Source organism: Biomphalaria glabrata, chromosome 8, assembly GCF_947242115.1.
Source record: "Biomphalaria glabrata chromosome 8, xgBioGlab47.1, whole genome shotgun sequence".
Lineage (NCBI taxonomy): Eukaryota > Metazoa > Mollusca > Gastropoda > Planorbidae > Biomphalaria > Biomphalaria glabrata.
In genome coordinates this window covers 4,125,815-4,150,268 of record NC_074718.1, presented here as the reverse complement: position 1 = coordinate 4,150,268, position 24,454 = coordinate 4,125,815, and the positions used below count along the sequence as shown (strand labels likewise).

General features: G+C 33.4%; 1 protein-coding gene across 1 annotated transcript; it reads left to right on the top strand.

The window, feature by feature from the left end:
- Positions 1-470: 470 nt before the first annotated feature.
- LOC106054711 (translation initiation factor eIF-2B subunit epsilon-like) lies at positions 471-24,454 on the top strand. The gene is made up of 17 exons (XM_056038862.1): positions 471-627; positions 1,856-1,980; positions 10,268-10,453; positions 10,565-10,742; positions 11,780-11,935; positions 14,634-14,719; positions 14,851-14,973; positions 15,555-15,655; positions 17,568-17,713; positions 18,961-19,114; positions 20,359-20,439; positions 20,961-21,155; positions 21,270-21,360; positions 21,898-22,024; positions 22,631-22,711; positions 23,168-23,329; positions 24,273-24,454. Exons 1-17 carry the CDS (start codon positions 508-510, stop codon positions 24,348-24,350), a joined length of 2,190 nt encoding a protein of 729 aa, XP_055894837.1. The 5' UTR covers positions 471-507; the 3' UTR covers positions 24,351-24,454.

Genomic DNA, 24,454 nt, shown 5'->3' with positions numbered 1-24,454 from the left:
TCTCAGGGTATAGACTAATAACAAACGTCATAGATCTAACACCTGGGAAAAAGTGTCACTGTTTCCACATGGAGAGCAAGCATAAAGGAAGGGTCCCGGATTGCAGATGCAATAGTAATACACAATAGTAACATAAAGAAGGGTGAAAATGCAACGGCGCCCGATGATTACATATGCCCAACCTGTGACCGCAGCTGTGTTTCAAGCAGTGGCCTCTTTAGTCAGACAAGAGGTTGCAATGCCAATGGGAAAAGAATATCTCTCGAGACGTAAAATGCCACAGAGAGATCAAATAGGTACTCAATTGAGTTAAATTACATAATATGCTACAACTCTTTAATTTATAGAACTAGATCTAAAGTCGGACTAAGTGGTTATTTCATTTAAAAAATAATAAGCAATAGAGACTAACGTAACTTAGTATGTAATATATATCTATGACTAAACCATTAGTTTTCCTAGACTAGACCTTTCGATGTTTCTCTATCGAGAAGAGCTATAAACAATATGGCACCAAAAGCAAAAAATCGTAATGAAGATTTGGAAGAGGAGTTTTGTCTTCAAGCTGTTGTTATTGCAGACAGTTTCAATGTGAGATTTGGACCGATTACTTATAAAAAGCCAAGGGTAATACTTCTTAATTGTTTATAGTCTCTTTCTTTGACGAAATGCGCATTAATATTCATTGTAATTGTTTTTTAATAAAAATTTCGACCAAAAATTACCAGTGAACCAGGCAGTAACAAGTGTGATGCAATACTAATAGACTTAATAAACAAGAATGAACAACATAAATATATGATTTAATATCTATTGCCTTTGAAACATTGTACTATTTTAGCATCACAATTATTCAACATCATCCGGATTCCTTATATAGAATATATATACTATATAACTATAGAAGATGATTAAATCTAATTCTAAATCTAGATTAGACTAGAGTAATAGACTCTCAGTGACTCTGTCTAGAGTCTAGAGATAGTAGAGTGACTAGAGTTAGAGTAGAGACTAGAGTATAGCATCAGAATTAATGAATTATCGAATACCATCGAGATTCCTTATCTAGAATAGGCCTATATATCTATACTTACGTAGTATATCTAGAAATCTATCTACTACTAGATCTATAAATAATATTGATTTATATATATATATATATATATATATATATATACTAATAGAATTATAGATCTACTCATTTAAATTAATTAAATGATCTAGGCTCTAGCTAGCTAAATCTAGGAGTCTATGTCTAGTTTCTAGATATAATTTATAAATTATAAGATAAACTCTACTAGGATAGGAAAGATTTAAATTTAAAATCAAATCAAATCAAATGGCTTATCCAATGATTTATGTTAATACTTAATGTTAATTAGTTGAATTAGAAGGGGTTGATGCTTTTGAGAAAAATTATAAAAAGATGCATGTCAAATTTAAAAAAAAGAATAGTCCTAAAAACTAATTAAAAATAATTTTAAAGATAAGGAATTAAAATAAACAACACCTTTAAAAGTAATAGTGTGCTATAACTTAAAAAGTTTCTCTAAGACTTGTTTTAGTATAAAATAATTGAGAAAAATGCCAACAACTGTATATATATATATAAAAATTAAACCAAATATATATATATATATCTTTTATGATTTTTTTCTTAACAGTTTCTAGATGGTAAATTTTAATTTCAAAAGAAATAGTTTGCTGTGAAAGCACTTTGAAATATTCATTACAAATTACAATGAGAGCTTGTTATAAATCAAAAGATTTTTAGTAAATGGATTTTTTTTTTATTATAAGCTTTTACTTTTATTGTTAATATGATATAATATTAATACCTTCAATAACATTCCAGGCTTTGTTACCATTGGTGAATATTCCTCTGTTGGATTATACTTTAGAAGCGCTTGCTATATCAGGAGTGAAGGATGTCTTTGTCTTTTGCTGTCACTTGGGAGATCAGATTCGTGAACACATCAGGTATGGTTATTAGATGTCTAAAATCAGCTATATATTGAAAACTATTGAGAGACAAATACTTTGAACTTAAAATTTCTCCTCTTCTTTTTCATCATTCTCATTTTCATGTCGGTGGGTTCAGATAAGAAATCCTATATATCTGAAATGAACTGCACAGTGGTTTCCAGATCTGGCAGTTCTCCCTTATAGCTTTTCTTCTATAGGAGGGTTTTGGGGCCTCTTGATAAAGTATGCAGCTTTATAGGACATGGTCAGCATTCTCTGGTGATGCTCCACAAGGGAAAGTTTCCAAACTTTTAGCTTTCAGAACATGTTGTCTCATTCTGTTGTGTCTGGTTCTGGGTTGAAAAATTATGCGTTGGTCATGTTGATATAGTCTGTAATAGGTTATTGTCACCGTTTATTTTATAAATGTCACCGTGTTGTTTTATATAGTATTGAATGTGGCGGTGGTTATCAATGTAGGCGTGGTGGTGACATTGGGTTCTTGTTACAAATCACTGAATAATGAAATGACGCTGGGTGTAGCAGATACAATAAGTTTAATATAACACCACATAGTGAATACACCATACAATTCGACCCAGGAATGGTCAGTATTAATCCAACAGTAATATACGAATATCACAACTTAGTACTTATTCTATAACCAACTACTTTAAACATCTAACTCTACTGCTTATATCTTAAGTGACTCAATACAAGTGCTTGCTACAAGATCTCTATGTGGACTGACCTCCTTTAACTCTCTGGTTCACCTAAGGTCAAAAGTGTTCACCTTAGTGCAACATGGGTTGTGAATAAGATTCACAATATGGAATTAACATACACAATACAGAATTAGGGTTTCTACTCTATGGCACCAACTTTGAGGTGGTGACATTACCTATCACCCCCCTTTTGAAAAAAATTTTGAAGAAATTTTTTTCAGCTTGACGACATAATTATCATAAGTAGGATCAATTGGAATTCTTGGGGTCTATGAAATGTACAATTGCAGAGTTCAAATAGAACTACAAACTTGCAATAAAATATATAATATGACAGTGTTACACAAAATATTTGCTGAATCAAAAAAATTCATACAAGGGCAAAATTCTCTAATCCATCATATTCTTGTAAGGCAATTTAAATAATTCTCTGAGTCAAATACTTAACATCCCAAATAATTCTTTATATGTAGTTCTAATATATACATCAATGTTCTAATGTGTTCAATATTTACAAGTCTTTTTCATAATAATATGTGCAAAGTGTGACGAAAATTTCAATGACAATCTCCTATGTCACAATGTGAAAAATTAATACAAGTTTTTATTCACAATATCTATTTATAAAAAAATTTTTGACACTATAGAAATGTTAGAAGTCTGATTTTTAACACCAATAGTACAATATGTACAAATCATGTAGAAAATGTTACAAGTAAGTCTCAATATGTAAGTGATAAGTATAGAAAAATTCAAAATATGTGTCAAAATTCAACATCAAATTGTTTAATGATCATTGTTACAAATTCAATGTACCTGTTTACTTCAATATGAGGTTTGACATCTCCATAAAAAATTGTTGTGCATTAATATTACACAAGTAAATATGTATAATTCAAGTATCAAAATATTGTTTGCTCAAAAGTATCAACATGAAATCAAAGTAATAAGTATCCTTCATAGTTCTTGTTACATGCACCTTATGTTTCAATTAAGTATTTCTCTATATGACAGTTCAAATAATTTGTAACTAGTAATGGCAAAAGTTTAATGTTACATTGTTTATCAAATAATTATTTTGTACAAAGTTCAAAAAATCTTTGTCAAACAAAGCTTCAACTGAGAAAGTGTGTCAGTTGTGATACAATCTTTGAGGTTACATTAATTTGTTCAAGCATATACATACAAGCATAACATCATAATGGTTTAGTTGTATTTATTTTAATCTGTTGTGAAAAAAAAATGCAAGTCCAATTTAAAAAATAATATCAAGTGTCTCTTTCAGCACTTGAAATATCAAAAAGTTTGTACAACAATCTTCTTGTTTACATCAATGATTGTTACAAAAAAATATAGTCCATAAGAATAGTTTGACAAAAATGTTTTCAAAAAAATACAAGTGTATGTCAATATTTCATTACACTAATTGACATTGAATAAATAAGTTACATTATGAATCAATCTCCTTTTTCAATAGTATTGAAAAATGTGACTAAGTTATATAATTGTGATAAATGACATAGTAAAAAAATTCCAATCTTGTTTACAATGTAGTAATCAAATTCCAAAGTTTGTTTACAAATAGAGTTTTTTTTAAAAAATGAAGTCTTAGTTCTAGTTCAATGTTTACAAATAGTACTCAATGTTTACAAAATAATGCTCAGTGTTTACAACATGACATCATAGCTGGTTGTAAAAATAATTTTTTACTTTAAGGTGTGAATCTTAAATCTTTGACATTTAGCAATACAAGTTTTGACTAACATGACATAGATCATTATCTAAGTCATTCTGATTATCTTGAATATATCTGGACATAAAATCAGCAATAACATTATCTTTCCCTTTTATTTGTTTTATTTCAAAATGGAAATCAGCTAGGATCATGGTCCATCTTGTAATTCTACTATTAGTATTTGCTTTAACATTTAGAGTGGTTAATGGTTTATGATCTGTAAATATTAGGAAAAATCTGCCTAACAGATGTCTTTTTAGTCGCAGTGTACACCACACTATGGCTAAACATTCTTTTTCTATGGTACTGTTTCATATTCTATTGGTCTTTCAGTTGCTACAGCTGCTATGTTTTGTCTGGTATGATTGTTATTGTGGTAAGTATGTTGTCTATCTTGAAATTGGTCTCTTCTAGACATTCTGTTGTTTTGCCATCTTCTGTTTGTTTGATGTGATCTACTGTTAGTTGGACTGTAGCTTTGCCATGTTCTTCTGTTATATTGTTGTTGATAGGATCTATTGTAGTTAGGACTGTAGCTTTGCCATGTTCTTCTGTTATATTGTTGTTGATAAGATCTATTATAGTTAGGACTGAAGCTCTGGAAAGTTCTGTTATCTCTTCCATATCTATGGTTTCTATTTACATGTTGCTGTTTTTCTGATGCCATTCTCTTTCTGCACTCTGCTTTGGTGTGACCCAATATTCCACAGAAAAAACATTGTATGCTCTTGGCATATTTAAATTTATTTGTAGTTCTTGGATGGTTTTCTGTTACTGTTGCAGCTACATTGTATAATTCCCTTTTGTCAATGGTGATGTTTGGGTGTGAGTCTTTATATGTTGTTAAGTTTGATATCAATTCAGCTTCATTTTTTATTTTTCTCTCCTTCAGGAATGAGAATGCTGCATCTGTAACATTTATTAGCACATTCTCAATGAGAAAGAAATCTAATATCTGTTTGGGGTCATCTAAGTTACAGTTTGCGAGTTGTAGCCACTTTGTCATGTTCTGGCGCATGTCATGTATTGTTCTTTTTAAATCTGTATTCTTTGCTAGTTTTATTTCCCTAAAAAGTTTTCGATAGTGCTCCTCCGTTTTGCCAAAATGTTCAATAAGTCTTTGTTTTACTGTGTTGTAGTATTTTCTTTGCTCCATAGTTAGTGTGTCGATGATGTTTAGTGGTTCACCTCTTAGGTTAGCTAGAAGTTGTTGAGCCATTTGTGCACTATTCATATTTGCTGTTTGACAGATGTATTCAAATTGAATAATGAAATTCTCTAATGTGTCTTCTTTTGGATCAAAGTTCCTAAATTTGCTATGATACTGATGATGAGATGAAATTTGACTTGCTGAATTGTCTTTATTTTCCTTCGCTAGCTTGGCCATTTTTTCTTCATGTTCTTTTAATTTTATTTCATGTTGGCGTTCTTTTTCTTTCTCTAAGTTTTCTTGTTCTTTCTCTCTCAGTCTTCTTTCATGTAGCCTTTCTTCACGTTGCTTGTCTTTTTCTACTCTAATTCTATCTATTTCAATTTTAATGAATGCAGCTCTATCATCTTCTTTTAACTTTAGTTTATCCACTATCTCTATTAGTTTTTCATACTCAGCCATTTTCAAAGATTCAAATTAGTAATATAGTTAATTAATAGATATGTGTACACTAGGTAGTTGTAAATGAATATTGTACGATAAATAATTATTATTGCTCAAATAGTAATTGCAGGTAATAGTAGATATATATTTTGTGCGAAACAATTGAGGTTATGAGGTATCTTAAGTTATTCTTGGTACTTTGTCTAGTTCGTAATGTAATACTTTACTGATCAATTATGTGATTATGTATTTTTAGTATCTCCACTTGCAATGTAAAAATTTATTGCAACAAGTAATTCACAATTATGTGAGCCTTATTAGTCTGATAAATAGTGATCAATGTATCAATAGCATCAAAATAGTTCAATGTTTTTTGTTTGGTGTAATGCACAAATTGTAAGACAAATTTCCTTACGGATAATAAAGATTATTATTATTATTATTATTATTATTATATACAATCAATCTTGTCACAATCTCAAATCAAAATATATCCCATAGTGTATCAAGTGTGTAGTGTAGTGTTGATAATAATAAAAAATAGGTTGAAATAAGAAGTAAAATAAATATATATATTAATAAGTAATTAATTAGACAAACATAAATACACTATAGATACTAAACAGTCTGCTTTAAAGAGACATTACAAGATAGTAGAAATAGTAGACAAAAGAATTACAATGAGTAATAACAATGACGCAAAAAGAAATTCAACAAATGTAAACAAGACAATATCAACACAAGAGTTTAACAATATGATAGATACTTGACGAAATACAAACTTGACTAATACAGCTATACGATCAAGTATTTACTTTATCTAAAGAGTCCCTACCAATACCTGGATGCTTACTTGAAAAAAAATATAAATGCTCAGACTCAATAGATAATTAAATTTAGTCCCTAAAGTCAAATGTATATATAAATACAAATGTAAACAATGAAAAAAAATTGTGGTGTAGTTCAAGAGAACTAATCAATACTGATAATACTAAGGGTAATTAAAGTTACTTCCCTTAAATATTCACTTGATGCTTGACTTGTATATAAAGTTCCGGTGATGCTCCACATAAAATATGTCCACGGTACAGTTCATACGTAATCCACTTGCTAAATCCACAGCACAACGATACAGTTCATAAGTAATTCACTTGCTAAATCCACAGTTCATAAGTAATCCACTTGTTAAATCCACAGTACAATGTTACAGTTCATAAGTAATCCACTTGTTAAATTCACAGTACAATGTTAAATGATACGGTACTCAAGTTCTTGAACAATAGTAATCCAATAGATACTTCATATGTTTGACAGATAATCCATTAAACAATTCATATAGTTGACAAGTAATCCAATAAATAATTCATGTGCTTGATAGGTAATCCACTGTTTCGTACAGTTGCTGAAACAAATATACATAACTAAAAATGACCATAAGTAGTGACGACAAGAGAGGTCTAAAAGTAAGAGCGCTCTCTTATTAACTGTGCTGTTAGACAGCGACAATAGGAGTGTGTCATTAGAATTATGACGAGCACTCGATGTAGATGATCTTGAATATGTCAGCTACTTCGACTGACCATATATCAGCTGTCTTCAAACGATGACTTGAATGACTTGTAGTACTAGATTTTCACCCACACCGGTTGTAGTATCACGGTTATCTAGTTTCACCCACACAGGTTGTAAGATCAGGTTGTCTCAGCATATCATGTTTGATCTCTTTCGCTTAGGATGTTAAAAAGTAACTTTGAACAATGCTGTGCTCCTAAAGCTATCTCAACTGGTGTAAAAATACAACCACATAAATCAGGCTTCCAGATAAATGACACTTAGGACAGTAGTCAACTGGAAAAGTTGAAAATACAGCTCACACAGGAACAGTTCAAATTGTTCAGTTCATCACAGATGAAAAAAAATAGCGCGCTAATGGTAACTGTGTCATGGCAGGTCAATGTGACATGTAGTAGTAGCTCTAGATACCAAGTGTGTAGTCAAAAAAAATTTAATAAATTCTGGATTAGTTGCAATTCATGTAAAGTTCAATCTTGAAGTACAAGTTAAAATAGTAGGCACAGTTAACTTTCAATTTCAGCTCTGTTTTTGTTAGTAGTGTTAGACTAGCTGAAGATAATAATAATGTCACTCTTGGATCACGTGAATCTAACTTGAAAAATTGTGTGCTGGTCTCAATAAATGTAGATCTAGGTCATCTCTATAATGTTGAATGTGTCGCTGAACGACCAAATGAGAAAAATAGTAGAGTCTATAATAATCAGGTTTTAGCTTTCTTGCTCGTTGAGTGGCGTCATGTGTAAACAAATATTTTTTAGAGTTACTTTTTCATGTGTTAACTAAATAGTTCACTTGCCAACTTCAAAAATATCCGTATATAAATGTTACTGTAAGTAACTGTAGTATTAAAATACTTCTGACAGCAATAGGAAAAATTTCTTGACTTGTTCCTCTGGTGCTCATAAATCCTTTAAGTTAGTAGATCTGACACTTCTGATATCATAAAATATCGTTTGCTGACACTATTCTGACACCAAAGATGTCATTTTCTGACACTTCTGACACTATAAATGTCACTGAATGGCTTGCACTTTGGACACTTCTGACACCATAAATGTCGTTTTCTGACACCACTTCTGACACCATAAATGTCACCGTTTATTTTATAAATGTCACCGTGTTGTTTTATATAGTATTGAATGTGGCGGTGGTTATCAATGTAGGCGTGGTGGTGACATTGGGTTCTTGTTACAAATCACTGAATAATGAAATGACGCTGGGTGTAGCAGATACAATAAGTTTAATATAACACCACATAGTGAATACACCATACAATTCGACCCAGGAATGGTCAGTATTAATCCAACAGTAATATACGAATATCACAACTTAGTACTTATTCTATAACCAACTACTTTAAACATCTAACTCTACTGCTTATATCTTAAGTGACTCAATACAAGTGCTTGCTACAAGATCTCTATGTGGACTGACCTCCTTTAACTCTCTGGTTCACCTAAGGTCAAAAGTGTTCACCTTAGTGCAACATGGGTTGTGAATAAGATTCACAATATGGAATTAACATACACAATACAGAATTAGGGTTTCTACTCTATGGCACCAACTTTGAGGTGGTGACAGTTATAATAGGCATTCTTTGTCTTGTAATTGTAATATGAGCTGGTTCAATTCTTTTTACACTCTATATCATTTTCATCATTTCTTCTGGGCAGAGAGGAATTTCTCTTATAATGACAAATCTTTATACTTTTGTGTATAATTAAAAGTAAAGTTTACCTTTCAGACCTTGCAATCTATAGGGCAGATGATGCAAAGGTCATCTGTTTCTGTAGCCCATGGTTAATGAGGGTGTCAACCAACCGCTTTTACTTTTTCCAACTAATGTCTGGGTGGACTCAGAGGCGCCCAAAGGTCCCAAAATTAAAATCCCAGTCTTCACCAGGATTTGAACCTTGGACCTCAGTTTGGAAGCCAAGCGCCCCTCCTTTGTGTATAAGTAACTGACATATATAATTGATATCAGAAACCTAGGTTACAGAAGTTAAGAGTATGCTCAGAGCACCAAGTAAAAGGTTAAAAAGCATGATCACTGTGTTTTCTAATCCAGTCACTTTTGTGGATATTTTGGGAGAATAAGGTATTGGGAGAGGTTTTGAGTGCTGAATGTGGTGCTTAGCACATGCAATTTAGCTCCAGCTAAAGTACATCAAGATTCAAACTTAAACACCCTCCCATCAGTTTGGTAGTTAAGTAAGTTAAACCCCTAAGCCACACATCCCATATGGTCTGAGCTTTTAGATTTAATAATGCCATTAGGAGTTGGTGATTGATGAGTTTTTATCTAGTGCCAAGATGACTTAGTTTACAAATTTTATTTTTTTAAACTTTTAGGATTTCAGATCAATTAAAATTGTATTAAAAAATAACAACTACCTGTACAGTGTGTGTGTGCTTAGTTAAATGTTGCATAAGAAAAATTTAAATTGATATCCTACTCACCACTACGCATATTTTCATCTTTAGTTCAAAATGAATGCTATGACTTATTTTTGTGGCGAGATTCTATTTCTAATAATTTTTTTTGTTCAGATAATATATTTCGAAAACCATGTTTATTTGATTTACTTTTTTTTTTTTAAATGAAGTAAAAACAATTTGCTTAATTTTTTAAAGATTTTTAATTCGACGAAATACATTGCCTTGTTCTTGCAGAAAGTCCAAATGGCAAGAGGGAGGATCGCCAATGACGGTCACACCAATGATGTTAGACTCCTGCAGGTCTATGGGAGACGTCCTAAGAGAAATGGATGCCAAATCCTTGATAAGGAATGACTTCATTCTCATTACTGGAGACATTGTCTCCAACATGGACCTGAGCCAGATAGTCAAGGAACACAGGTCTGTAACAAAAACTGTGAGAGAGATCTTGCATATTTGTGTATTTACTGTTTGTAAAACAATCAATAAAACGTGCAAATCATTTCTCATATTTGATGCTGTTTTCACTAGGGAAAGAACCAGGGGCAAGGACAAGTCCTCAGTGATGACAATGCTATTTAAAGTTGCACTTCCGGGTCACAGGTCACGCTGTAAAGAAGACTCTGTGCACTTGATAGAAGAAGGGGAGACAAAACGTTTGCTTCATTTTGAGAAATGTTTGGATCAAAGAAAGGTCAAAGTTCCTTCGGTAATTTTTTTTTTTCCCCATATTTCAGTTTAAATTATTTGTTTTAACATGTCTAAGATAGGAATTACAAATAATAATTTCATACATTTTTATAAAACATAACATTAACACACCAAAAACTGAAATAAGTTTAATTGCTATGAAAAGTTGAAAGAGCTATTAAGATTCACCATCTGACTATGTAAATTTGTTGTTCTCGAGCTTGTTTAATTCATTCTTTCTTATGGAAAGCTGTGAATCCATCGCTTTGTAAAAGCATTGCTGATAAAATGCTTGAAAAAATTTAAGATTGTGGCCCATAAGTTTGAAACAACTAACTGGGATTATGGTTTACAGAATGTTTCATTTCATTACTGATTATGTAGGAATACATTGTCTGTCTCCCATATAAAACAATTGCAAGTCAAGAATTTGATTATTTTTTTTGTAACAGAGGAAATAAAATAGTGATTTAGATCATTATCAGTAATGAACAGTTCAGTGATAGATCTATATCAGTAATGAACAGTTCAGGGATAGATCTGTATCAGTAATGAACAGTTCAGGGATAGAGGTATATCAGAAATGAACAGTTCAAGGATAGATTTATATCAGTAATGAACACTCCACTGGTCTTAAGCATTTCAGTTCCCAAAAACATTTTTTGGAAGAGGGGTTACTTGTAGCTGGGGAGCTTAAGTTTGTATCTCTACCTGGCTCACCGGTTCTAACCACTGGTTGCACTGTGCAGCATAATCTATGGACTTTACAATAATCCTTAAATGTATTTCTTTTTTTTTTTTTCACTTTTGAACCGTGTTGATTTATCCTTTTTATTTATGACTATTTCGTCATACTGATACCATCCTATTGTCTTTCAGGAGATCTACCTGGCTCACCGGTTCTAACCACTGGTTTCACTGTGCAGCATAATCTATGGACTTTACAATAACCCTTAAATGTATTTCTTTTTTTTTTTTTCACTTTTGAACCGTGTTGATTTATCCTTTTTATTTATGACTATTTCGTCATACTGACACCATCCTATTGTCTTTCAGGAGATCTTGCTAGAGCATGATGACATCATCTACCGGAATGACCTAATGGATTGTCAGATCTCCATATGTTCGCCCATCGTACCATCACTCTTCACTGATAACTTTGACTTCCTGACGAGAGAGAACTTTGTGAAAGGAATTCTAGAGAATGAAGAGGTAATGTTTGTGTGTTCATTGTGATGACGCTTGATGGAAAGCTCTGCCATACTGTTTATGTGTTCATTGTGATGACGTTTGATGGAAAGCTCTGCCATAATGTTTATGTGTTCATTGTGATGATGTTTGATGGAAAGCTCTGCCATAATGTTTGTGTGTTCATTGTGATGATGTTTGATGGAAAGCCCTGCCATAATGTTTGTGTATTCATTGTGATGACATTTGATGGAAAGCCCTGCCATAATGTTTGTGTGTTCATTGTGATGATGTTTGATGGAAAGCCCTGCCATAATGTTTGTGTATTCATTGTGATGACATTTGATGGAAAGCCCTGCCATAATGTTTATGTGTTCATTGTGATGACATTTGATGGAAAGCCCTGCCATAATGTTTATGTGTTCATTGTGATGACATTTGATGGAAAGCTCTGCCATAATGTTTGTGTGTTCATTGTGATGACATTTGATGGAAAGCTCTGCCATAATGTTATGTTTTCATTGTGATGATATTTGATGGAAAGCTCTGCCATAATGTTTGTGTGTTCATTGTGATGACATTTGATGGAAAGCTCTGCCATAATGTTATGTTTTCATTGTGATGATATTTGATGGAAAGCTTTGACATAATGTTTATGCGTTCAGCTCTGCCATAATGTTTATGCGTTCATTGTGATGACATTTGATGGAAAGCACTGCCAATGTAATTTTCCTTTAGGTTTTTTTTATGTGGCTTACAGTTTAGGGATTGTAGGTCCATAGAGCTTGACCTCTTTAGGGGCCCCTGCATTTTAACATTTGACATCATGACATGAGATAGTGGCATAATATTAAATTTAAAAACCAATTTCGGACACTCATTTGTGGGCCCCCCTCAAGTGGGGGCTCTGGGGGTGGGTTTCACATATGGACCCCCCTCCCCCACCCCAGCTACGCCACTGGGTACATGGTGAAGGAAAAGCGGTTAACCCTTGGCTATAGAAATAGTTGAGATTATCATTTGCCCCTCGTAGATTGCAAGTCTGATTGGCGTACCTTTACGTTCCTTTTTTTACTTACTCAGGTAAGGGTCAGTTTTCACACCCAGGCACAAGCTTGAATAGTTGTCCCCCATTCTAATTAGGTTCATCTAAATTATCTCTCCTCCCCCTTACCCCAATGGAGTTTGATGATGATGTGATGTAATGAGCATTGGAGTCAGTGAAAAATTCTGATCTTATTTTGTTAAGTCCAGTGAAACATTTTGATAAAACTTTCATATAAAAATCAAGTGAAACTTTGTGATGAAACTTTGTTTAGAGCACACAGATATAGTGAAACTTTGTAATCAAACTACACTTAAATTTTGAGAAAAGTTTCCCTCTTAGAGGTTGCGATCTATAGGGCAAATGATGCTAAGGTCATCTGTTTCTGTGGACTAGAGTTAACAACCAAGGTGTCTTATGGCCAGCACATTGACCAAAAGCCTTTATTTTTCCTAACTAAAGTCAGGTACCTATCAAAATATCTAAACAGTCTAATGACACATTATGACCAAACTTTAAATTGCTCATAAAAGTCAAGGGAAACATTCTAATCAAGTTAAGCTTTTCACATAGAATTTTAGTGAAACATTCCGCTAAAAAATTGTTTAGTGTATATGTTTCTATTTAAAATTCTGATCAAACTTTGTATAGTGCATAGGAATCTAGTGAAACATTGAAATCAAACTTTGCTTTTTGAATAGAAGTTTAGTAAAACAATCTGATTAAACTTTGTTAAGCTCTGTTATGTCTAGTAAAAAATTCTAATCAAACTTTGTAATGTCCATTGGAGTCTAGAGTTAAATTCTGATCAAACTTTGTAAAATGTATGGGAGTCTAGTGAAACATTTAAATCAAACTTTGCTTTTTGAATAGAAGTCTAGTAAAACGTTCTAGTTCAACTTTGTTTAGCTCATAGTGAACAATTCTGATCAAACTTTGCAATGTGCATTGGAGTCTTTTAGAAGTATGAGAAAAAAAAAATTGGCTTCTGAACCAATGGGTCCCTGGTATGAATCCTTGTGAAGACTGGAATTTTTAACTTCAAGATCTTTAGGGTGCCCTTGAGTCCAACCAGTTCTAATAGGTACCTGACACGTAAATTTTCAGACCACATAATACCCTCATAAACCGGTGAATACAGAAACAGATGGCCTTTATAACGTTTGCCACAATTTTTATTACAGAACTAAAGGTATAAAAGTAATAAAAAAATTATCTCACAAAGATCAAAATAATGAATTAGAACCTCAAGACTCTTCTAGTTTTCCCATTTATACTTTTAGTAAGCTCTATGCTTCTGGATATCATCACTAGCCTGGAAATATTGATAGACTTCTTTATATTTGTTTCATAAATTTTTTAGTTATTCTAGTAGACCTGACCTGAGCTTTTCCTGTAAGAACTTATTCCTGTATAGCGGCACCTTAGAGCAGCATTCGTTTAGAATTTCCTTTGTAAACATGTTACAGGCAACATCTCTAGTGCTTGCTGTCTTGGACACAGAATAGATAGGGATGATTTTTTTCCCCTAAACGCTGTAACATTTGACTTTGGAAAGTTTGTAGAAGTGGACAGAATTTAAAACCTAGTTTGGTGAAGTTGGGATGACTTCAGTTAATAGTCAGCGATGAGTTTAGTCTGATGCAGTAGCATACATTGAACATATCATTTTCACAGATAACAGGCTACAAAATACACATCAGTATCATACAAGACAAATATGCTGCCCGTGTATCCAACCTCCAAACCTATGACGCAATAAGGTAAGAGAGGTCTAGCTTTTTCTTAAAGGTCAAGGCCATTGTTATATTAAAAGTTATTTTGTAAACATAACACCTTGCGTTATTGTATATGTCATTGCAAGACATTTCTATAACAAGTCTTATTTCTCCAGCAAGGACATTATAGCCAGGTGGACTTATCCCTTTGTGCCTGACATGTGTGGTTCTAGCAATGGGGAGAGAATGCAGTATGAAAGGCACAATGTCTATTGCAGTGCAGACGTGACCTTGGCCAGGTAAGTGCTTATAAATAATAGTAAACTAAAACATGTTTATTCATCATGTTTATCACCAATTACTTATTGAAAATAAACCAAATTAAAGGCAAATTATACATTACATGTTATAAAATACATACTAATTATATTGAATAATACATTTATTGATTAAATATTTCTGTTATGAACAAATCGTTCCTGCAATTTTACTTTGATTAAAGTTTCTTGAATAACAAAAAAAAAAATTAATAATAATTACTTAACAGTTAAGACAGATCTTTATGGAGACAGCTTGCTGCCCAATGCGCTGAAAGGGCGCGGGATGACCTAAGTCTAAGTATTAGTTAAGTCTGTAGTATGTTCAAAAGATGGTTACGATCAAACTTTGTTATTTCCAATAGAAGACGAGCCTCTAAGTTTAGTTTATTTGCTTGAACATGAAACTCTCTGTTGCCATTTCAAATTAATCGCATAACAAAAAGCATATAAAAGTTTAGGTTGTATGTTCAAGTTTTGTAGACCAAGAGATTTAACATTGACATGATTCACATCACATAAATTGTAATAAAAGTCCTGATCCTAGATTTTATTTTCCCTAGGGGGTGTGATTTGCAGCAAGAAGTTGTAGTTGGCAGAGGGACATCTATTGGACAAGGAACTGTGATATCTGGATGTGTTATAGGAAAGAATTGTCAAATAGGTTGGTGTCTTTTTTTTTTAACAGTGTCTTTTTTTTTTTTTTAACAGTGTCTTTTTTTTTTTTTTTAACAGTGTCTTTTTTTTTAACAGTGTCTTTTTTTTTTTTTTTTTTTTTTTTTTTTTTTTTTTTTTTTAACAGTGTCTTTTTTTTTTAACAGTGTCTTTTTTTTTTTTTAACAGTGAATTTTTTTTTCCCCTTTGTTTTCATCAGTAGCATTGTAGTGGTCAAATAATAGATGAGATTCACTGTGCAATGGTTTCCAGATTCAGGCAGTTCTCCATAGTATTTGACTTTTAGAGATCTATTGATGCAAGCTTGAAGACGATGGCCAACAATCTTTGGTGCTGCTGCAGTACAGGACCATGGCCAACAATCTTTGGTGCTGCTGCAGTACAGGACCATGGCCAACAATCTTTGGTGCTGCTGCAGTACAGGACCATGGCCAACAATCTTTGGTACAGGACCATGGCCAACAAACTTTGGTGCTGCTGCAGTACAGGACCATGGCCAATAATCTTTGGTGCTGCAGCAGTACAGGACCATGGCCAACAATCTTTGGTGCTGCAGCAGTACAGGACCATGTGTCACTGGTTCTGGGTTTCTTCTTTCATTTCCTTATGTTGTTTTTACCTGTCTGAAGACAACTTTAATTTAGACAATTAATTTCTATATAATTGATAGAGTTTTATTTTGGGGTGCATGATATATTTAAAACAACCATAAAAAGCTTGTTTGTTTAAGAACAATGAAGCTCTCACAAAGGCCAGGGGGACACACATTTTAGACCCACAGAAAAGCCCTTACTGAAGACATACACAGAATATGTAAAACAAAACTTAAATAGTCCACCGGCAGACAACGGCTTTGTCTGTATTAGAAATAGAAAATATGCAGGTAGCTACTGGGTTTGCATAGCCATGTGGAAACACTCAACTCATCCTTAATCTTCGGATTTGAAGACATTGCCAGATATATTTTTATCATCATAGACTCATCATGTACTTATACTATCATGTATTCAGGTTCCTTGTCATTTCATCTTCGGTCATATCATCTTTGGTCACTACTTCCCCAGTCATTTCATCCCCTGGTCATTTCATCCTCTAATCCATCAAGTAATAATTGTAAAAAGTATGAAATTATTTCATATATTTATTTTCATGTACATGACAAAAAGAATGACATTAAATAAAAATAGAATTTATTGTCATTAAAAAATATAAAACTTTAACATCTATAGATATAGAGCTAATGTAAACATTGTTTTTGCGTATTAATTGAAATCAATGAGATAGGCTATTGATAGTTGGTACAGAGGATGATTTATTGATTCCTATTTTTGTAAATCATTTGTAATTTCTTGGCCAGTGTTGCATATTTATTGAAGTCAGCGTTTATTAGAAGAAATAAAACTTTATATAAACACTATAATAACATATCAAAAATATTTAAAAGTATTCTAAATAAGCATATTTATATATTAGATGAAATGAGGGCTTAAAGGCAAAGCCTTAACAACACAATTACACAGTGACTAAGAAAAAAAGATTTAATTGGGGATGAAATGACCAAGAAAGAAGTGACCAAAGTTAAAATGACCAGGGATTGACGGCAAATGAAATGATCATATGTACTTGTACCATCAGCAGGGGCAGACTGGCTATACGGGCATTCGGGCAAATGCCCGGTGTGCCGGTACCCAAATGTGCCATTAGGGCTACCGAAAGGATTTTGAGTGTTGGTAAGCCTATAATTGGATACTTATCATACAATATGCAAATTATGGGCCTGATTGTATAGGAATGCCCGGGCCAATTTTGACACCCAGTCCGCCCCTGACCATCATGTACTCATTTGACTGTTCACTGACAGTATAACTTTTTTTTCTTCTCATTTCTCTCTTGGTCTCCAGGTGAAAACGTGAAATTAAAGAACAGTTTTCTGTGGGACAATGTTGTCATTGAGAACAATTGTGATATAGACACAGCGTTGTTGTGTTCTGATGTTAAAGTGCTCAGTAATGTGACCATCAAGAAAGGAGTTGTCTTGTCCTGGGAGGTAAACCTGCTTTGAAATTATTGCCATCGAAAAATGTCATCAGAAAACTTAATGAGCCTTTTATGAATTCTACTAATTGTAGAAGTCACAGCTTATCAGACAAATATCAGTGATAAATGTCTGACTTGAAAGCCTTGAATTGCAGTCTGCCTTACATTTACTACATGTGCTATCCTCAACTGTTATTTTGACATTTTAACTATTGCTAGTGTTACCATAGCAATATCTTCTGTGAAATCTTAGACCATTGCTATATATTGAAATTGATGTAATGATAAAACAGGTTTGATCACAAAATTCAAGATAATAATATTAATTAATTAACTGTTTGCTGACAAAGTGTTGATCATTGTTCATGTGATATCATGCGCAGAGCAATTCTGCTTTTCTTTTCAATCTTTAAATTCTATAAAGTCATGAGACTGGATAAATATGAAGTTTTTCTTATTTGAACTTTCTTGCCCAAGAGGTTCATGGAAGATCTAATTTAATATAAAAAAACTGGCTTCAATATATTGGATACACCAAACCTGCTGACCTTTATATGAAGCCAAGAGGTTCTTAAGTAAAGTGAAGATAATGTAGACACTTATAATTTAAAAGTGTACATTTAAAATGAAGTCTACTTCACCTGTTTATGCAGCCAACTGTTTGCTAGTCAAGTCTGCCATTTTAGACCAGGCCTCCCAAATTTTAAGTAAAAAAAATTAAAATTTTAATTTCGGTATCTTTGGGCTCCTCTGAGTCCACCCAGCTCTAATGGGTAGCCGACATTAGGCATATGTAAAGTCGGTTTGTCGTTGCCACATGAAACGCTTGTTAACTGTGGGCCACAGAAACAGATGACCTTTACATCATCTGCCCTAGAGATCTCAAGGTCTGAAATGGGAACTTTACAAGTATTTATAATCTTTGCATCGTCTGTCAGATACTCAACCACTCTATAATCTTATTTCCTACCATGGGTACACTATTTAATTCCTTCCAGCCCTAACCATCAAACTATATTGTTGTCCATCTGTTTTGTAGCTTTGTTTGATAAGGAACAGTACACCCCAGGTGTTAAGCTCTTAGTTACCCAATTTTTTGTAAATCTAAATATGCCATAAAAATCTCCTTAAAATACAAGCTTTTGCCTAAAACAAAATTTATTTTGTTTTGAAGTTAAATCTCTACATCTCAGATACTAGGCTAAATATTTGAACCATAATTTTGTTGAAATATACTTGAAATATTTTCAATTTCAGGTCGTCATTGGTCCAAAAGTTGTGATTGAAAGTGGTACACAGTTAATGTCAGAGCATCAGAAGGACGACTGGAATGAAGGAGATCATTCTTTTGGAGAAGACAGTGAACCTAATGAAGACAGACTCAACAGTAGCAGTGAGAAAGAAAAACCAGGTAACCATTGATCCGGTGATAACCATTTTCTTCTTGTCCAGTGTTGACCAATGCGTTCTTGCCTAGTGATGGCCAGTTTTGTCATTTAGCGTTGGAGCTCTGGGAAGCCCCCCCCATCTAAAAGCAGGGGGCCTGTGACCCCTCTGGAAATCTGAACAAAAAATTAAAGTTGTAGTGCTAGGTCTTATGCCAGTAGGGTGGACTAGATCATGAGTAATGCAATGAAAGTAATTGTATGCATCGCCACTTTAGTGTATTTCATGATGTACGTAAACCTCTTGCCCCATCACTGCCTGTATTCATAGACATCTAGAATAAGCTTATCACACTTACAGCTTGTTCAGCAATCTAAATCTACTAAAGTTCTCATAAAAAGCTCATGCCTTGTGCTGTCTCAATATTTGAATTTGAATAATATCAATAAAGAATTAATTAAAGTTTTAAAATTTTGTTAAATTAGTAATCAGACATGGAATATTTTAAAATTTTGTTAAATTAAAAATCAGAAATATCCTGGTTCTTTTTGTTGGTCGAACTCTGCAATAACATTAAGAAATTCCCCAAAGTTGCATGGCCTTTGGATGCTTATAGCAGGTCCAATTGTAGTAATGGTTGTTGGCATTGTGAAAACTCTGACAGGTCTTGGGGTGAAGAACTACCGGTCCATGTCTGTCGGAAGATATCCTTCCTAAGGGTCATTGGTCAAATAGGGGCACATGATGGTGATCTGATTCCCCAAGGGGTACCTGAAAGAAATGGCAATTATTCTGGCTTCATTACAATTGGTCATCGAAACAGATCAGATTTACATAATCTACTAGGGATAAGTCTGTAAGGAAAGGTTTACTTTTTTACTTTGACAATGTAGATCTAGTTGCTTTTTTTTTTATACACCTCAGTAAGAAAGGTTAGGAAAGGAATCTTTCTAACAATGATGTCAACAAAGTCATAAACTCTGTGTAAGCTACACACACCTGCATTTAACTTACTGATTCATGTGCAGATAAAGAATCACATCAATGAGGGCAATAAATAATGACAAGCTGACTTCACAAAGACAACAAACCACAGAACACTTCACATTTTACTTTATAATACAAATTAATGTTATTCTTAACAGTTAACAGTGAGATATGTGTAACTTCTGGAAGTCATCATAGAATGTGTGCTTGTCATCTACTTAACAAAGAATGTTTGTGTGTGTCGGGTGTTATAATAGAATCTTGTGTTTTGATTACTTTCAGACACAGTAAAGTTTGGCAGTAAATGTAAAGCTTTCCCTTACCAGCAGCACGTGGACAGTGAGGATGAAGAGGAAGAAGCAGGTCAGCGGTGTTCAATACTAATTTATCTCACAAACCTGTCGTCTTTCACCACCATTTTGGTCATGACATGTGACCCAGTCGAGGCCATTTATCACATCTCTTTCCCACATAGCTGTGATTTTTAATTTCGGGATCTTTAGGGCCATGATGTCTATGGAGCAGATGAAGTAAAGGTCACCTGTTTCGGCGGCCCACTGTTAAAAAAGAGGGTGTCATGTGGCCGCACAACAATCAACTGCTTTTTTTTTCCCCCAACTGAACTGATGTTAGGTACCTATTAGAGCTGCCTGGATTCAGAGGTGCCCATAGGATCCCGAAATTAAAAATCCCACTCTACACCAGGATTCAAACCCAGGACCTCCAGTTCAGAAACCAAGCTCTTTACCACTCAGCCACGGCACCTCCTATTTTTTAAAAAAAAATAGTTTGAACATATAAGTGAGTTCCAAACATGACGTGACCAAAGACGAGTGTGACACATTAGCCATTCAGTGACATTTAAACCGTCCATTACTTTGCAGTGGACTACTGGGGCGTGTCCACCTCAGAGTCTGATGAGAGGCCCTCTGAGGAGGAGAGCAGCACTGATGAAGAGGAGAGCAATGAGAAAGATGAAGAGGGTGACCCTATGAACCTGGAGGAAGATGAGCCCGAAGACGTGGTGGACAGCTCTTTGGGATTCAATCCTAACGCAAGCATGATGGAGATAAATATGGGTTTGTAGAAATGTCCCTGTTTACTTTAACTAGTTCTAGATTATAAATTGGTTGAGATTTTGTATTTTATTTTATACTATTTTTGAAATGTATTTATTAACATTGCGATTGCAGCATTTTACAAAGAACTTCTGGACACGTTCATCAGAGCAAGTACTGAGAGAATCAGTGACGACAATTTGATATTAGAAATCAATTCTTTAAAGTAAGAAGAAAAAAACTTTGTTAGTTTTATTCAAGTCCTTGATCTCAAAACATAGTGCTTTCTTTATATCTTTACCTTTTTGTTTTATGTTTAAAATCTCAGGCTTATGCTTCCTAAAAAAAATGTGGAAAACTTGTGAAATACAAAATGATAATAATTTCATACTATTTAAACATGTTGGGACGTAATGATCTTTTTTTTGTTGAAGTAATGTCTGTATTTTATAAGATAAGTTAGGACATAAAAAAAATATTTTTGAGACAACTTGTCTGTGTGTGTATGGGAGAGAAAAAAACTTTTGTGGGTTGATTTCTAGGAAGAAGTAGTCCTTGACATTGAGTCCATCTGAAAATTGTCCAAAATAGTAAATCTAGATTGAAATTAGGCCAATGTCAAGGATTATCACCTCAACATTGAAGATCATGAATGTAATAAGTTTTCTTATTTTATTGTAGCACTTTGGCTTGTTCATAAAATGTGTTCATCGATTATGCCCTTTTTTAAAAAAAAGTTTTAATTGTTCCTTGTTCTCTCCAGGCATGCCTACACAGTTCCTATTGATGAAGTGATCTACAGTCTCCCGGCTGTGCTCTTTGACCTCGCAGCAGAGGAAAATCAAATGTCTGTGACGGCTAATGCAAAGATTTTATCCTCATTTAGAAAGGTGACCTACTTACACAGCTACCATCTCCTCCATAAATCTGATTATCACAAGGGGACTAGAGGCCCCACTACCATCTTCAAAATCAATTTTATTTTTCTAAGAGAACACAATGAACATCTCACATAAAGTGCTCAGTGTGGCATTCAATTCTAATTTTGTACAAGCTACATTTTTAAATGTTTGACTAAGACAATGATGTACTTCAGGATATGAAAGGATTCCTCTTGGTGCTTGGCATTTGGTAGCTCGATACCCAGGAGCAAAAGGAGAGAAGGAGAATCATAGCACATTGATAAAATAGTTTTACCCCATTCCAGAATTGTATTGATTTTAGAGCCAACTTCTGGTAGAAGTGAGGGGGATGCTGGGAGAAGTCACTTCCTGTTTGGTATCACATGACCCTGTGTTAGCTTCAACACTTCATCTCAGTTTAAAAAAAAAATCAGAACAGTAGTTGGTTCAAATTTTTTTTAAGGTTTAGAAGAAATTCAAATATTGTAACATTGTTATGCTTGGACATTCGTATTTGTTTAGGCCAGTGCAATACTTTTATTTTTAATTTGTATTCACTCTTATTTAAATATGGCTTGTATTTCTCCCTTGCAGAACACTGACAGATATTCTGCCTTGTTATGTAAATATATCAAGAATGTGGAGACACAGTTGGTGGCCATAAATGGAGTTTGTGTAAGTAAATTTGCACTTACTGAGTTTGGTGATGATGTATAGTACAGAAATTATTTTTAGTCAAGTCTTTTTTTTTTTTCATGCTTACCAGTTTGAATTATTAGTTTAGATTTCAAAGACCAGTTCAAAGTTGGGACAGATAATTTAATTCATTAGATAGTTTTTACCTTCAAGGATAGTTTTTGTTTCCATCAGTTCCAACTCTTGATAAAATCAAACTTGACACTAGTCTGGAAGCCTGCACTGACTGAAGTCCAAGGGTTTAATCAGCTTAAAATATGTTAGCTCTCATTTTGGGAAATGTGTTTGACAAACTAGAACCATTTGAAATTGGCATGGAGATTGGTCCAGTGCTACTCATTTCTTTAATTTCGGATTGACTTTACAAGATTAGTTACATTTTTATTACGATTGGGAAACGTTGAAATAAATGTTCTTGGCATTATTTATGTCTAGGACTATGTCATACGACACAGTGACCTCAAACCAACTTTACCACATCTTCTGAATTCTTTGTACGATGCTGACGTCTTGAAAGAGGTGACTATCCTCCGGTGGTTCAATTCAACTCCCTCCGGTTCAAATGAAGCCGAGAAACATAAATTCTTGAAACGATTGGTAAGGACTCAAACATTTATATGTTTTGTGCTGTTTCCACATTCTTTTTTAGTGTTACCAGTATAAATAAAGTAACTCTGGATTTAACCCAATAGTTCTTATTTCTGGTTAAGAAAAACCCTTCCCAGGTCCTAAGCAAAGAGGGATTGCCCCGAATTTTAAAAAATCCCCAAAAATAACTATTTTGAAAAAATAATCAAATTTAAGATCTAATGCTAATAAACAAACAACTTAAAAAAATAGAACGATATGTCTAGTTTAAAAAACTATATACTTTTAATACCATTAGAATATAAAAAAGCTTTAAAAATACCTATTTGACCAAGTGGGGGCTTATACACTGGGGCTATAAGTCTGTTCGTTTGAAAAATTATTTAAGCAATAAAGGTCTTCCTGATTTTATTAAAAATAGAATTGATAATCTCCACAATAATTTGTTATCATGCTTGCCATGAGATTAGAAGAAATCTTTTTTAAAAAGTTTAAAGCAAGTTTATTGAATAGGGAATTTAAGAAATGTTTTGCAACAGTTTAGGACTAAAATGAGAAAATGTTTTCGACTGCCGAAGGAGCTAATGGGTTAAAATCACAGTCTAGGTTGGCGTCCTGAAAATCAAACATAACAGATTTTTTACACAAAGGATCTAATAAGAATCTTAGTAATAATTTCTTGAAGATGAATTTTTTTGTACAGTTACAATTATGAGTCTCAATCAGAAGGAATTTTAATTTTGAGAAAAGTTTATTTTTGTGTTACTAAAGGATTTTTTTCTTATATAAGGGAGATAATCTGCTGGTAAAGATGTGTATAGTGACTTTGGATATTAGTATTAAATAATATCCTTCATTCTAAAAGTGTCAATAGGATGTATCTATTCCTAATAAAAATATCTTATATTAGATTTATTTTCTACCTGATATTAATGTTGTGACTGTCCGACAGAGTCAACCTTTCATTAACTGGCTGAAAGAAGCTGAGGAAGAGTCCACAGATAGTGATGACGCTGATGGAGATGAGTAAAGGGAGGGAATCAAGTACCACAATGTATCCTTCCTATCTATGGATTAACCACCCTTGTTAATTTAAACTGTCATTATGTTTTAGAATAAATGAGTCCAACCCAA

What these genes read in the sequence shown, in the direction of transcription:
- LOC106054711 (XM_056038862.1), top strand. Translation starts at nt 508, where the DNA reads ATGGCACCAAAAGCAAAAAATCGTAATGAAGATTTGGAAGAGGAGTTT. An exon ending in TTACTTATAAAAAGCCAAGG is followed by an intron (nt 628 to 1,855) that starts GTAATACTTCTT and finishes ATAACATTCCAG; the next exon opens with GCTTTGTTACCATTGGTGAA. An exon ending in GGATGAAGAGGAAGAAGCAG is followed by an intron (nt 20,440 to 20,960) that starts GTCAGCGGTGTT and finishes ATTACTTTGCAG; the next exon opens with TGGACTACTGGGGCGTGTCC.